At 33.2% G+C, this 13586-nt stretch overlaps 1 protein-coding gene across 1 annotated transcript; it reads right to left on the bottom strand.

The window, feature by feature from the left end:
* Window positions 1–614: 614 nt before the first annotated feature.
* LOC129233719 (trace amine-associated receptor 5-like) lies at window positions 615–1607 on the bottom strand. Its single transcript, XM_054867732.1, has one exon. It carries the CDS (start codon window positions 1605–1607, stop codon window positions 615–617), a length of 993 nt encoding a protein of 330 aa, XP_054723707.1.
* Window positions 1608–13586: the final 11979 nt, after the last annotated feature.

Raw genomic sequence — 13586 nt, 5'->3', positions numbered from 1 at the left:
ATCAGAACATAAATATGTTTTCGTACTTTAATTGAAAAAATATTCACCAGTTGTTTCTCGTTGATATTTTTTATTTTAAAATTGTAGGTAATATAAAAAAATCTGCTTGGAGTGGATTTTATTGATTTTTTGATAAGTTTTTGCTATGCTCCTATGCTAAAAGTTGTGCAATAAAAAAAAAAAAAAAGATTATTACACCTGGTGGGGGCATTGTTTCAATTTCGAAGCTGTCAAAAGAATGAGCAGATTGCGAATCTCTATTATTGAACCCGGCAAGTACAAGCAGAAAAAGCAAGCACATGACGTAGTTCTAGAAACTTCATATTTCCAGTTATACGCACAAACCCCTTCAGCAATTACACTCGGGCTGGTCTATTGAGTTGATTGTTGAGGGGTTTATTCCCTAAACCTCTTGCAGTAAAATCAACTTGCAGTAACTCGTTTAACTACTGCTTGCGCTCTTTTATACTATTATTTATTACAAAATAAGCGTTTTTTACTGTACTGAAATGCATACAATATGTGTTATTTGAATTTTATCAAGTGGTGTTGGATAAAAATATTTTTTAAAAAGAGCATCATACTTCAAACTAAATCGGAAGGGATCCCGAGCCTTAATAGTTACCAAACAACTTCTGAGATAAAATTTTTGGAATTTTCTTAAATGCGTTTCTGTAATCTTTTCTCAGTATACCGTAAATAAAAGGATTTGTTGCAGACGAGCAGAAAATCAATATTGTTGTGATGTAACTAAACCAATGGGGAATTTTTAATCCAGCTGCAGCTTTAAGTTGCTTCGATAATGCGTAAGGAGTGTTGCACAAAAAATAAATAAGAGTAATAATAAGAACGCTTAGTATAGTTTTGTTCGTGCTAGAATCTTTTGAAGTTGCTCTTGTCTCTTCCGCGTGGTTACGTCTTACAAACAGTGTGCGTTGTTTCGACTTATAAGCTGTAAAAATAATCAGCGAATTGCAAATCCCCATTATTGAACCCGGGAAGTAAAAGCAGAAAAAAGCAGAACACGTTGCAATTTTTGGGACTTCTTCGTGCATCCAGTCGAACGCACAAATACCTTCAGCATAATCATAAGTGGTCCAATCAAAAACAACTGTAAAAGTAGCCAAGGTAAATCCTAAGATGAAAAGGTATGTGCACATCCATACCATTATCTTTGCAGTCATAAATGTTGGGTATTGCAGAGGTATCATCACAGCTAATGCCCGATCCAAACTGATGAAGGCGAGGTCGAATGATGAAATGCATGCAAACATGTAGGCTAGCCCTGCGTGGAATCTGCAGCTGATATCTCCAAGAGGCCAATAGTCGAGGGCAACCGATATAGCAGACGGTAGCATGATGAAGAGTCCAGTTGCTACATCAATCACTGCAAGATACACTAAAAGGACGTTGCTAAGCTGGCGTCGGAGCACTTGGTTCCAAAGTGAAGCAAATACAACTGCGAGGTTACCCAGAACTGCTGTGAAACACAAAACTATTGTAACGAATGCGCCCAAATAGTTAAAAGCAGGTCTTCGCCGATAGAGTATGCTGCATGTTTCGTTGAAATTGCAATCTGAAGTGATATTAAACGACTGGAGCTCCATCTTTCTGAAAAAAAAAGAAGGAACCTCTAATATATTTGGCGTATCAAGCAAAACATAAGGTGTTAAAAATAAGCTACAAAATAAAGTTTTTACTTTGCGAAGTATTATACTACAAATACTCACAAACTTTACGCATAACATAGAAAAAAAATCAGTAAAAACGATTGCATAAGTTCTGTCAAAATAAGTATAAATAAAAATGTATTCAGTGAAAACTTGTTTTTTTTTTTAAATAAAATTAACATTAAATCTATCCATTATTGCACTTTATTACAGATTAAAGTGTTCCTTATAAGCGATGTTAATAGCTTTGTAGCATTCCTCATACACATTATAGGAAAACATGTTCGTTCCATACTAAACACATGGTCAAGTAGGGCACATTTTAAAAATGTATTTACCAGTAAATGAACAGTTAAAAACAATTTAATTTAAAAAAGAGTCATAATATACGGCTATATAACGTTCTGCATTTGGTACATGACATTAAAAATAGTTTTAATGATGTCTGAAAAAAAATAAATAAATAAGTAAATACACACACATATAAACATTTTTGGTTATTTTTAAGGAAGATCTTTTTCAGTTTTGCTTCTTGTCATTTAAGGCTTTAAACAAAAATTGGTGAGTAGATAGATCCATTTAATAAGCACTTCCAATAATTGGAAAAAAATACAATTTTCTATTCGTTATTGTTATTATTTTTTTAAATTTTAAAGAAGAAGGTTACTGTTTCTACTTCATCTGATGAATTTTTGAAATGACATTTTTTTCAACCACTTGGGGAAGATCAATTAATGATATGAGACTACATAAACTAAAATTAAAAAAAGTAAATAAATGATTAATTAGAAGTAGCAAAGTGAATAGTAATCAAAGATATAGACACTATAAAAGACAAAAAGGACATCATTTCAACATGCTATTTCATTGAATTTTAAAACAGAGTATTTCCTTCAACCTTTTTTGTTTAAAAAGAAGATTTTTAAAAAAATCAAGACATTTTAGTCAGTATTTTTTTTCAATTCCATTTTTATACAGAGTTTTAGTGTTTGTATTTTACTAAAAGGTTAATAACGCACAGTCTCAAGATATGCAGTGCTTTTTTTTATTTTTTTGTCTTCAGAGAATCAATATCTTGAAAATTAAAAAATAAATAAAAATGAACAAAATGGGAAAAATTCATTTTAAATTTCCGAAACACATTACATATTTTGCAATTTTTCATCATATACTGAAGTGGGCAGCATTTTCATCTCCAAGGGATAGGGACTCATATAATAGTGGCAGGGTCTCATTCCCCGTGAGACTGTTATTCATTATTTCTCAGTTGAAGTCTCAACATGCAAAACAATAGACGCTTGCATAAAATTCCCCAATGGTAAGTACTCTTAAATAATTAGTCATCAACATATGTTTCTATAAAGTGGGCGTAAGGATTCGATACTGGTATTTAAAACGAAAACAGAAAGAAAAAAATACAAAATTCTTCCCAAGCGAAAAAAATTCCAACTTAAAAACGTATTTTTTTATTGTAATACAACAATGTCAAAATAAATCTTCTATTTTCAATAAATAAATAAATAAATAAATAAATAAATATAATAATAATAATAATAATAATAATAATAATGTTGTTTTATTTTCAGTGTTTTAATTATTGTGACAATGAAAATTTTTGACCTTTCTTCAAAGTAAAAATAGAATAAGTAACTTAAGCAGTATTTCCATTATTTCTCCCTCTCTCTTTCCACATATATACAGGGTGCGTTTGACCTAATTTGCCAAACTAAAGAGGGTTCAAAGGGGGTTAGAAGAGCTTATGTTGAGCATAGAACCACCCATTATCCTGCCAAATTTAAAACCGTAACTGAGTTACGGTCGATAGAAGAAAAATGAGTCAAAATCAACGTCTCTATGATTAAGTCCGATTTCTAAAATTCCTGGAAAATCTACACACAAAATAAGTACATATTTAAAAACAGCAGACAAAATCCTGTAAAATAACAGTTTTTTTTTTCTTTGAAATGGTTACATTTTGCAGCAGGCTACAAGCTTTGAAACATTCGAAGCACTTAAAGTGGAATTGGCAGCAAAAGCTGTAAACGGCGTTTTCAAAAGCAATCGTTTCAGCTACAACCGGTCACGTCTACCAAAAACTAGTCCATCCCACTATCTTTCAAATGAAATCACAGTAAATCATATTCAGGTTCAAGTTCGGCAGAAACTTTGTTCGCAGCCTTTTGTTTGAAGTTTTAAAATCAGAGTTGGAAAAAAAAAAAAAAAACACATCACAGCGCTTTAAAGTACAAACTATCTCTGCAAATTTCTACAAAAATCTGTTTTTTGAACAAAACACAATTTTTATGCATAATTATGATAAGATGAATACGTTTTCGCCCTGTTGTTTGTCATGGCTGGACGTAAGGGAAACTCGCCTCGACCTCTTGGGTTCTAGGTGCGTTGTTTGTTTTAGTTTCATATCGCAAAAAAGATTAACTTGCGGGTAGAACAATTTATAACGAATTAAAGAACATACAATAACCTTTAAAAACGTATTTTTAATTTTTTTTTTTGTTTTTGTTTTGTAGCTGAAAAAGATGCGGATATATTTATTTTCAAAGTCCGGTGATTTTTTGGAAAAGTGAATACTTTCCCTGCTTTTCTTTATTTTCCGGTCTCTTGGAAAGGACTAAGACACATCACTTTTCGTTTCAGCTCAGACTCTGGATCAACAATCGTAAACACTCGTGTATTCTATATGATAGCCTAATTTTCCAAAAAAAAAAAAAAAGAAAAAGTAGAACAAATGCGAAGAAAACACGCAGTATGCTCTTCCCAATAACTTTTGTGTGAACGATCCAATTTGAACGAATATTTTTCTTTTTGCTCGAAAGATCTCAGCACCTGAAGGACAGCTGATTCTCTTAATTTCACTTTTTGATTTGAACAATTTTTTGTTCACTTTTAAAGAATTCAAATACTTCTACGGATGATCTAAATTTCAATATCCATCCTGACTTAAAGGCAGAATTGCTTCCAGCATATCTTGTGGAAAAAAAAAAAAAGACTGGATAAAGAACATGTTTTGAAAATATTTCATTTAGTTAACTGTCTTATGTATAATATTTTTTGAGTAATTCAAGTTTTTAAATCATTGACCACATTACAACAAAATATATTTTGGCACCAAAAAATTGAAAGAGTTGCAGATTCTGAATATATTCTCAATCTTTGGTTTCAATAAATACAAAATGTTATACATAAATAGCGAAATACCATACCTCGTAGACATACATTGCCGCGATTCAGATAAAAATGGATTAAATTCAAAACAAAAATGATTTTACCAGGTTTACAGAGTCGGTTTGAAAATATCCTATTGCGACTCTGCCTCCACAGCTTTGGTAAGACTTAAGACTCGGGGAGAAAATGACTCAATCCGACTCTTAGAATTTTAAAGTTCTCGAATCCGTTTGCTTTATCCCAAAATCAGTTTGATTCTGACTCCATGATTTCATATTTGGTTCCACATCTCTTTTTTTCTGCGAAGTAGTTATTGTAAGGAAGATTTAGTTTTAATTAAGTTTTAATTAAGAATGCAATTAAATTTAAACCAGATGCACTTGTCTAAAGATACTGATAAGCAGTGGGGGTGTTCAAGGTCACAAAACAAAAAGCTATTCGAAAAAACCATTCAATTGTAAAGTCAGACCAAACAACGTAAGTAGAAGCACAAATTTATAAATTACAGCAGACACGTGTTTCGGCGTTACAGGGAACGCCTTTTTCAATGCAAAAATAATGAGCTTATGGATGAAAAGACATCCGACAAAAGCCAAGAGCAGATAAGCATGCAACTTAAAAGATAAAATCAGCGGATTAGCCAAACACCAATGACAAAGTTATAAACCTTTCAGGAACCAATAGGAATGCAAGCAAAGGTCAGGAGCTTTCGCTTAGGTACGAACCCAGAAAGAAAGAATTCAATTGGACAAGGATTAAGCCGAAGCTTAAACAAAAAGAAAAGAAATTGTCAGTAACCGTGAACCGCAAGAAAGGAAAAGCAGAATGGAAAACCATGAAAAAAGATAAACAGAAACAAAAAATATTCGAAAAAAGGAAAAATAAAGATAAATAGAAGAAAATTGGGGGGGGGGGGGGTGTCAATCAAGACAAAAAGGCGAAAATAAACAAAGAAAGATAGATAAAAATGAGAGGGGAAAAAAAAGAGAGGGGGGGAATGGGGAAAGGACAGTATTAAAGATATGGGAGCCAAATGTTAGAAAAATATGGAACTGCACTAAGATCGTTAACTAAGTTAGAACTGTTCCTCAAAATATGAAAGGATTCCCAAAAGTCAAGATCTGATGAATTGGGGCATTTTTGGATAATCTGAAAAGAGGTAAAATCAAAAGAGTGATTCGAATCCCAACAATGTTGAGCAATACTAGACTTATTTAATTGTTGTTTTTTCACATAATTTTGATGCTCTTTCAAGCGAATTTTTAAAGCACGCCGAGTCTGTCCAATATAGGCAAGTTTACAACTACAATTAATTCTATAAATTCCACAACAATTAAGAGGGTGAATAGGATCTTTAAGAGAAGAGAATGAAAGTTTATTAATAGGAGAGAACACCACCTGGAATTGGAAACGTTTTAGAATCTTAGCAACCTGATAGCTTACAGATGGAAAGAATGGCAAAACAACCAAATTCTTTCTGATGAAGGTTCGGTTAAGAACATTAGTTTGGGATTTATTTGAAAGTTTTTTATAAATGGAATCAATCAAAGTTGGCGGATAGTCTCTATCAATTGCCACAGCTTTAAGATAATTAAGTTCCACTTTAAGAAATTCCGACGAAGAACAAATATTAATTGCGCGATAAACAAAAGAATTAAAAGCAGAATATTTTTGATTTGGAGGATGAGACGATAGTCTATGAGGAGGTAAAGAGACAGCAAAAGGTTTGCGATAAACAGTAGTTTCAAAACCAATTTCATTACGAGAAACAAGTACATCAAGAAATGAAATGCAATTATTCGGTTCTTTCTCACAAGAAAACTGAATATGAGGATCAATGGAGTTTAAAATAGATAAAACCTCATCACACTCAAACTGATTCTGGTTCATTAGAACAAAACAATCATCAACATACCGAACATAAAATTGGAACTGCAGTTTTTGGAACAGCTTAACCTCAAAATAATGCATGTAAATATCACTAAGAATGGGGCTAAGTGGGTTACCCATAGCCAGACCATCTAACATAATATAAAAAAAATCCCATTAAAAACAAAAGAACATTGTTTAAGACAAGTACGGGTAAGGAAAATTAAATCCTCAATTTCCGTATTGTTGAAATGAAATTCAGAAAGTCTTCTACGAAGGCATAACAATGAACCCTCGACGGGAACGTTCGTAAATAAAGAGTTAACATCAAAAGAAGCCATAAAAGAATTATTTGGAACGAAACTATGAATTTTTTTAACAAACTCAACAGAATTTTTAATGGTAAATAAATTGTGACTCCTAAGGGGAGAAAACACAGAGACTAAATATTTTGCAAGTTTGTACGAAGCCATACCAATATTGGAAACAATCGGCCTGAAAGGAATACCAGCTTTATGCACCTTAGGTAAAGCATAAAATCTAGCACAATTAGCAATAGATGGAACAACAGAGCGTTTAACATTTGAAGGAATAGACTGAACAGACTTAACAGCAGATGCAATAGTTTTTAACTCTTTATCACTAGGATCTTTAGAAATTTCAGCATATGGCCCAGAAGAAATCAAATCATTAGTTTTATCAACATAAGATGATTTGTCAAGAACAACAATTTGGCCACCCTTGTCAGCTTTGGTAACAACCAGATCAGAATTCGAAACTAAGTCTTTAACAGAACGGCTAACAGTATTAGCAAATACAGGTTTAGCAATTTTCGAGTTAAAGTCAATATTAGAAGCTATAAGATGCCGAATCGAATCTTTTTGAGAGGAAGTTAAGGCACTAAATTTAAAAGCTTTCTCAACAGGAGCAATAAGCTTTGAAAAAGAAGGATTAACACTCACAGCAAAATTATCATTACATTTTAGAGCCTCAATTTGAGAATTACTTAATGGAACGCTAGAAAGATTAACAACAACCTTCTTATTAACAACAGGTAAATTATCAAGAGGAACGACATGAGAAGATTTACAAAGCATAGCTAATTTCTTTTTCAAAACAATTTGATGTTTATCAGAGGAACGAAGGGTTCTAGACCAAGAATTTCTGTCAATAATGTTAAAGTTCGGAATGGAATTAGAAACCGCAAGATGTAAATCATAAAGTTCACGTTCAATAGACTGAAAATGAAATAGGGGTGATCAGATGAACTTTTGAGCGGTCTGTGAGACCGCTCAATAATAAAAATAATGAAGGATATTTTTATTTTTTCATAACCTTAAAAAATCGTCATCTTACCCCAGTACTGGTGCAAGATGACTTTGACGTTGGAGCAAGATGACAACATTGAAAAAGGTTGGAGATAGTTTATGATTTGAATATGTTATCTAGTTTAACAAATGATAACCATGTTTTTACTTCTTACAAAAATATGAAATTAAGCTTAATACACTACAGCGTAAAATTCCTCATGCCACCACTCTTGGCTTTTACAGCACTGGATCCATTTATCTGTTGGATGGTCACAATATTCCTCTGGAAAAGCAGAACATATTATAACACCACCCTTTGAAGTTGATGCAATTGGATTGCTTGGGAAAAATTGTATAGAATTGGATTTACAGGAACTTAGTTCGAGTCGTTTTTACTTCCTTTTTAGCTTCACTGGATTATTTTCCTTTTTTTTTAATAGTTTATTTTTTTCCTTCCGTTTTGCTCCTTGTTCTGATATTTATCTGGTTGGTGTGCTTGTAAGAATGTTTAAACTCAGTTTTCTGCTTTTTTCTTTTTTTTTCTCTTATTGTGTTACTTTAGGCAATGCATTAAAATCAGAAACACTTACAGGCTTCTTTGTTGCATCGGAATCAGTAATTGCCGTAAGTTGTGCCTCGTCTGGAGGGCTTATATGTTGGTTTTCTACTATCAAGGTCTGAGTATTAGCACTAATATTCTCAGTTTCATCAACAGCGAGCTCGTCATCTTGCCCCAAGTTTCGGCCCGTCATGGTGCCCCGGACTGCCTGTTTGAACAGATTCGTCTCTATTGCCATAAAGTATGGCGATTAGTTGATATTTATTCATGGTAATAGGTGGTATTTAAACTAAGTTACTCAAAAATACTAAATAAACACGATTAATCGTATCCGTATCTATAGCAGAGCTTATTTACATATGCATAAAAGTTATATCGTGGCAACTATAAACAATAAGAGCTTCAGAACTAACACAAATATGGCGATTTCAGCGTCTCTATACTATTTCTGAGCGAACAGCGGATAGAAGAGCCAGTGGTATCCAGTTGATGCTGTTACCTTCTTTAAAACAGAAAAATTAAGGTATTCGTCATCTTGCCCCGGTCTCCCCTAACAAAGTGCAAATTGGCCCTCGGTCTAAGTTAATAAACACGCGTACGTTCAAAGTACATGCTAACTTTATTCTGTCTTACACATTTTATTACTTAGAAAATAAGTAAGGTCTGGTGGCTCTGGCTCTTGGACTATTACATGTGCATGTAAAACGGATAATATAGAAAGTTTGATCATTGATAAAATCAAATAAATAAATTAATTAAAAACGACATGATTGTTGGACAACATCTTCTACTAGACTGTGCTCTCCAAAGCTTCAAGACAGCAAACTGAAACATTATTCACAGTCTAGGTGGATTAAAACTGCCTGAAGAGCTCTGTCGTTTTATTTTAGCACCTCGAAACCTAGAAAGTCTAATACATTTTACGATAAACTCGAATTTGCGCACCGATATGTTTTTTACGTAAAGAAAAGACTAGGGTACGTACATAGATCTAAACCCCTCCCAAAATTCACTATTAGCAATAGCAGCTGATGAAAGACAAGGCATCAAACATCAGAGTACAAAATTACAAAAGAACTAAGAAATGAGGGAGGTAATTTAGAGAACATAGCAAAATTGACAGATTTAGGTTAAGATTCGGAAAATTAACATTATTTCTAAGGAGTACTACGACTGCAGCAACGGATTATCAGCTAATATTATCCAGGCACCGATCACAATGTATCATTCCTTTGAAGAAACAGATAGAAACAATGCGTCATGAACAATTTTTCATTATCTATTTTATTATTGACAAAAGCTACAACGATTATGTAATGATGTGCTAACTAAAGGGATGTAAGTGGAATATTTGAGTGAATCGCGTTTAACCTTCAGATCCTAGATAGGGATTGGTTAAAAAAAAAAAAAATCTAAACCATGCTGTACAGCAGCACCTAATTGGGCTACTAGTATTATTTCTTGCCCCAAAGCAGAAGAGAAGTTCATATACCATTTGTGATGGTTATCTCCAAATTTTTAATTTTATCATTTACACCACCTTGCTTCTGACTGCTTGATATGTGGTCATGAGGTTAAATATGTTTCTATCACCGCAGAGCTGCAATTAAAAGAAAATGCCGAAAATTGGAAACTCAAAAAATGCTCTTCTTGCCTAAAAAAATTGAAAAGCGCTTTAAACAAAACAATATGTTGTGCGAGCGAAATGAATTTTTCTCTACAATGCCCCCAAAGAGCTCTGGGGCTGTTTCAAGTTCTTTTCGAACGCGAAGCAAATTGTGATTTGCAGGAGAATATTTTAATAGCAATAAACATTTATTTAAAACGCATCAAGCATTTAAGAAATGCGTAACGTTGGACACAATATACTGTTTGAAAAAGTCCATGTACTTAACAGCAAAAGTATCTGGAACCGTAGTTGCCATCAACTATGCCATCGTTTAGACCACTCAGCCTATGTGGCCACTCGAGTATGTGGATATCCTCTCTACTCACCGTCAGCTTAGACAATATCTTCTACGACTGGTACTCAACTTCTACCATTTTGATCAAGAGCTGGGTGTCGAGTCAAAAGGGCTACTTTGGCCAATATTTGCACATCAAGCAAGTTTGTAATTCTGATAATCTTTCGAAGTTTTATATTCCCCTAATTTCCCTCTTGTAAAATTAAGAACATTTTCTAACATGCCATTTCAAATTGACAATGCAAAAAAAGTTATAAATTTAGAAAGAGTGTTCTTAATGAAATACATAAACACTCAAATAATAGAAAGTTAAGAATCATTTAGAAGTGGAAATGATGACATTGCACATTATCTCAGACATGTAGACTAAGTTTGGTTTTAATTATGTATTTTGATGGGGTTTATTTTTTGCCTTTTGTGTTTACGTTATTGAAGTTTCTCATATCTGTATGTCATAACATTATTCATTTTTTAGTGCTCAAGTAACATGCTTTAGATCCATAATATCATCCGTCTGCCAAATCTTATCATGTAATAAACACATTTTTTTAGCTACCATTATTGCACTATGATTACTGTGTTACTGGAATTTATTCTAATAAACATCAGAGGTTTCTTTCACACAAATACAACAACCATAAATATTAACTTAAAAAGTGAAAAAGAGTGAAGTAAATAGTACATTGGAAATTCAGGATGACATAAACAATTTAAAAAAAAAAATATTGTTTCCATAATTAATTACTATGTTAAATGATTAAATAAAGTTTCTTTAACTAAGGTAAGAAGATACTAACAGAAAAAAAAAATACTTTAAAACACTTACCTATATTCACGAAAACTCTAGGAAAAAGTCGAGACTCCTGTGTGAGACGACCCGTTCTCGGAAGAAAAATTGCTCCAAAAATCGCTTTACATGTCCGTTGAGAACGATTATGCCATCTGATTTTCGTCAGACAGAAATAATCGGGGCAACAAGTAGGAGCAAAACAAGCAATCGGTTTCCAAATCGGACATCAAGGCAAAATACGCAGGTGATTTGTGCAACAAATGTTTTTAGGAAACGCAAGTCAACTAGGCAGATGCATTGCTTTCCTGGCATTCTTAGATAAAAAATTCATACCTTCCTGTTTTTCGTATATATATATCTCATCTTTAAAGCCTAGTTTTGAACATGATTGACTTCATTACATCATAAATTATGAATTGAAGGCCTGATCTATTGAACAAAAAATGCAATAATAACTTTAAGAACGTATTTAAAACAGAAATATAATGTGAAATTTGATTTCGAAAAATTCTATAACAGCATTTTAAAAATGAATCAATCAACTGATACAGTTGGAATCAGCCTTTCAAATGCAGCTGACGATTTAAAAATGGTTCAGGGAAAAGAAAATGAATAGGGGACATAATTTGTTTTCGTATTAAACTCTGAAAAGAAAAAGTTTGATATAAAAATGACGAGTCGAAATTAAAACGTTTACCTATGCGAAAAGGTTTTACTTCATATTATTTTTCAAATCTCAACTCAAAGTGTTTGATTCGCGTAAGACACATTTCATGAAACAACGTCTTTAATAGATCGTTGACGGATGCATTGTTACTAAAAAGCGGACAATACTAATTACAAACTGTATCTACATTATCAACATCCATTTTCAAATATAAAGAGTAAAGAAACGGATCTTGATATTATCTTTAAGTCAAACAGGTTCAAAAAAAAAAAAAAAAAAAACAGAAGCGGTTACATTCTTTGCTGAAGGAACAGAAAATCAGAATTAAGCTGATATTTTTTTTTAAACGCTATATCGAAGAATACCACTTCTAATTAGTGAGTGATAGTTTTCTCTGCAGAGTTTATATTTTTCCATATTTCCCATTTCAAAGAATGTTTTTTTGGTGAGTTAGCACAGAAAAATTAATCATACGTCATGCTTCCGGGAACGATGTTTCTTTTGTATGGTTTTTTTTTTTTTTAATTTTGGTTTTATACCTTCCTTTTAAAAATAAAATGTGTATAATTAAAATGAAACATTTCATGAGACAAGTTGTTACAGTACAAGTTCTGATTTAGTGTAGCAGTAACAAGCTGTCTAAAATACGCTATTTTATACTGTCCTGTCATACATATCAATTTGACCACCATCTACTTCTGACGTTAGCGTTATATATCCAATCGCAAAAAGGACTTGTTTTCAGCAAATTTGGTGGACATACGTAGTACGATCCAAAAGATCAGGAACAAAATGTATCAAACCTTACCCTAAATAGTTAACATCACCGAAGCACATCCAACTTCAAAATCGTCACCTTGAGCGATCATGGACTTCTGCCAACGTTCAGATAACTTTTAGAAGCACAACTGGAAGCCATATTTCGCATCCTCGTCTAAGACATCCTGCGATGCAGCTTTCACTTCATCTGACAAAAGAAAGCAGCATCCCTGCAAATGCTTCTTAACTGCTGGGAATAGGCAAAAGTCAAACGGGGCTAAGTTCAACGAAATGCTGTGTTATTTGTTTCACATCCAATTGAAGTGTCCATATACAACATGAGAGTCGCCTTCTTTACCATGATGAAGTTCAAGCTGCGTGGCAGGAGGCTCTAGAGGAGGTTGCGAAAAATTGCGTTCAGGAGTGCTTCCAATAGTTATACGAACATTGGCAGAAGTGCATAGACACTCAAGATGACCATTTTGAAGGTGGATGTGTTCGGTGATGTTAACAGTCAGGTAAGGTTGTATACTACAACTTGTCCAGAAACCTTTGGATTGTACTATGTCTAAAGTGGATCATACACAATACAAATTCGAAAAATATTTTAGTTCGTTCAGACTTGCAGAAACAAAGCGATTTATCCGACATTCGAAAGGCATGATCATTGATTTTCAGGGTAGAAGAATTACCGGAACGGCTTATTTTAATTTGTTCGAGAGTCGCCGTGATAAAACATACCCTGAATGATAAAATGACACAATCCAAAATCAGTGACCGCTAATGTGGTGCACGAACAGGCCGATACAGTACGA

The sequence above is a fragment of the Uloborus diversus genome, chromosome 1 (genome assembly GCF_026930045.1).
Source record: "Uloborus diversus isolate 005 chromosome 1, Udiv.v.3.1, whole genome shotgun sequence".
NCBI classification, from domain to species: domain Eukaryota; kingdom Metazoa; phylum Arthropoda; class Arachnida; order Araneae; family Uloboridae; genus Uloborus; species Uloborus diversus.
Note: the sequence above shows the minus strand (reverse complement) of the source record. Positions and strands in the feature narration are given on the sequence as shown.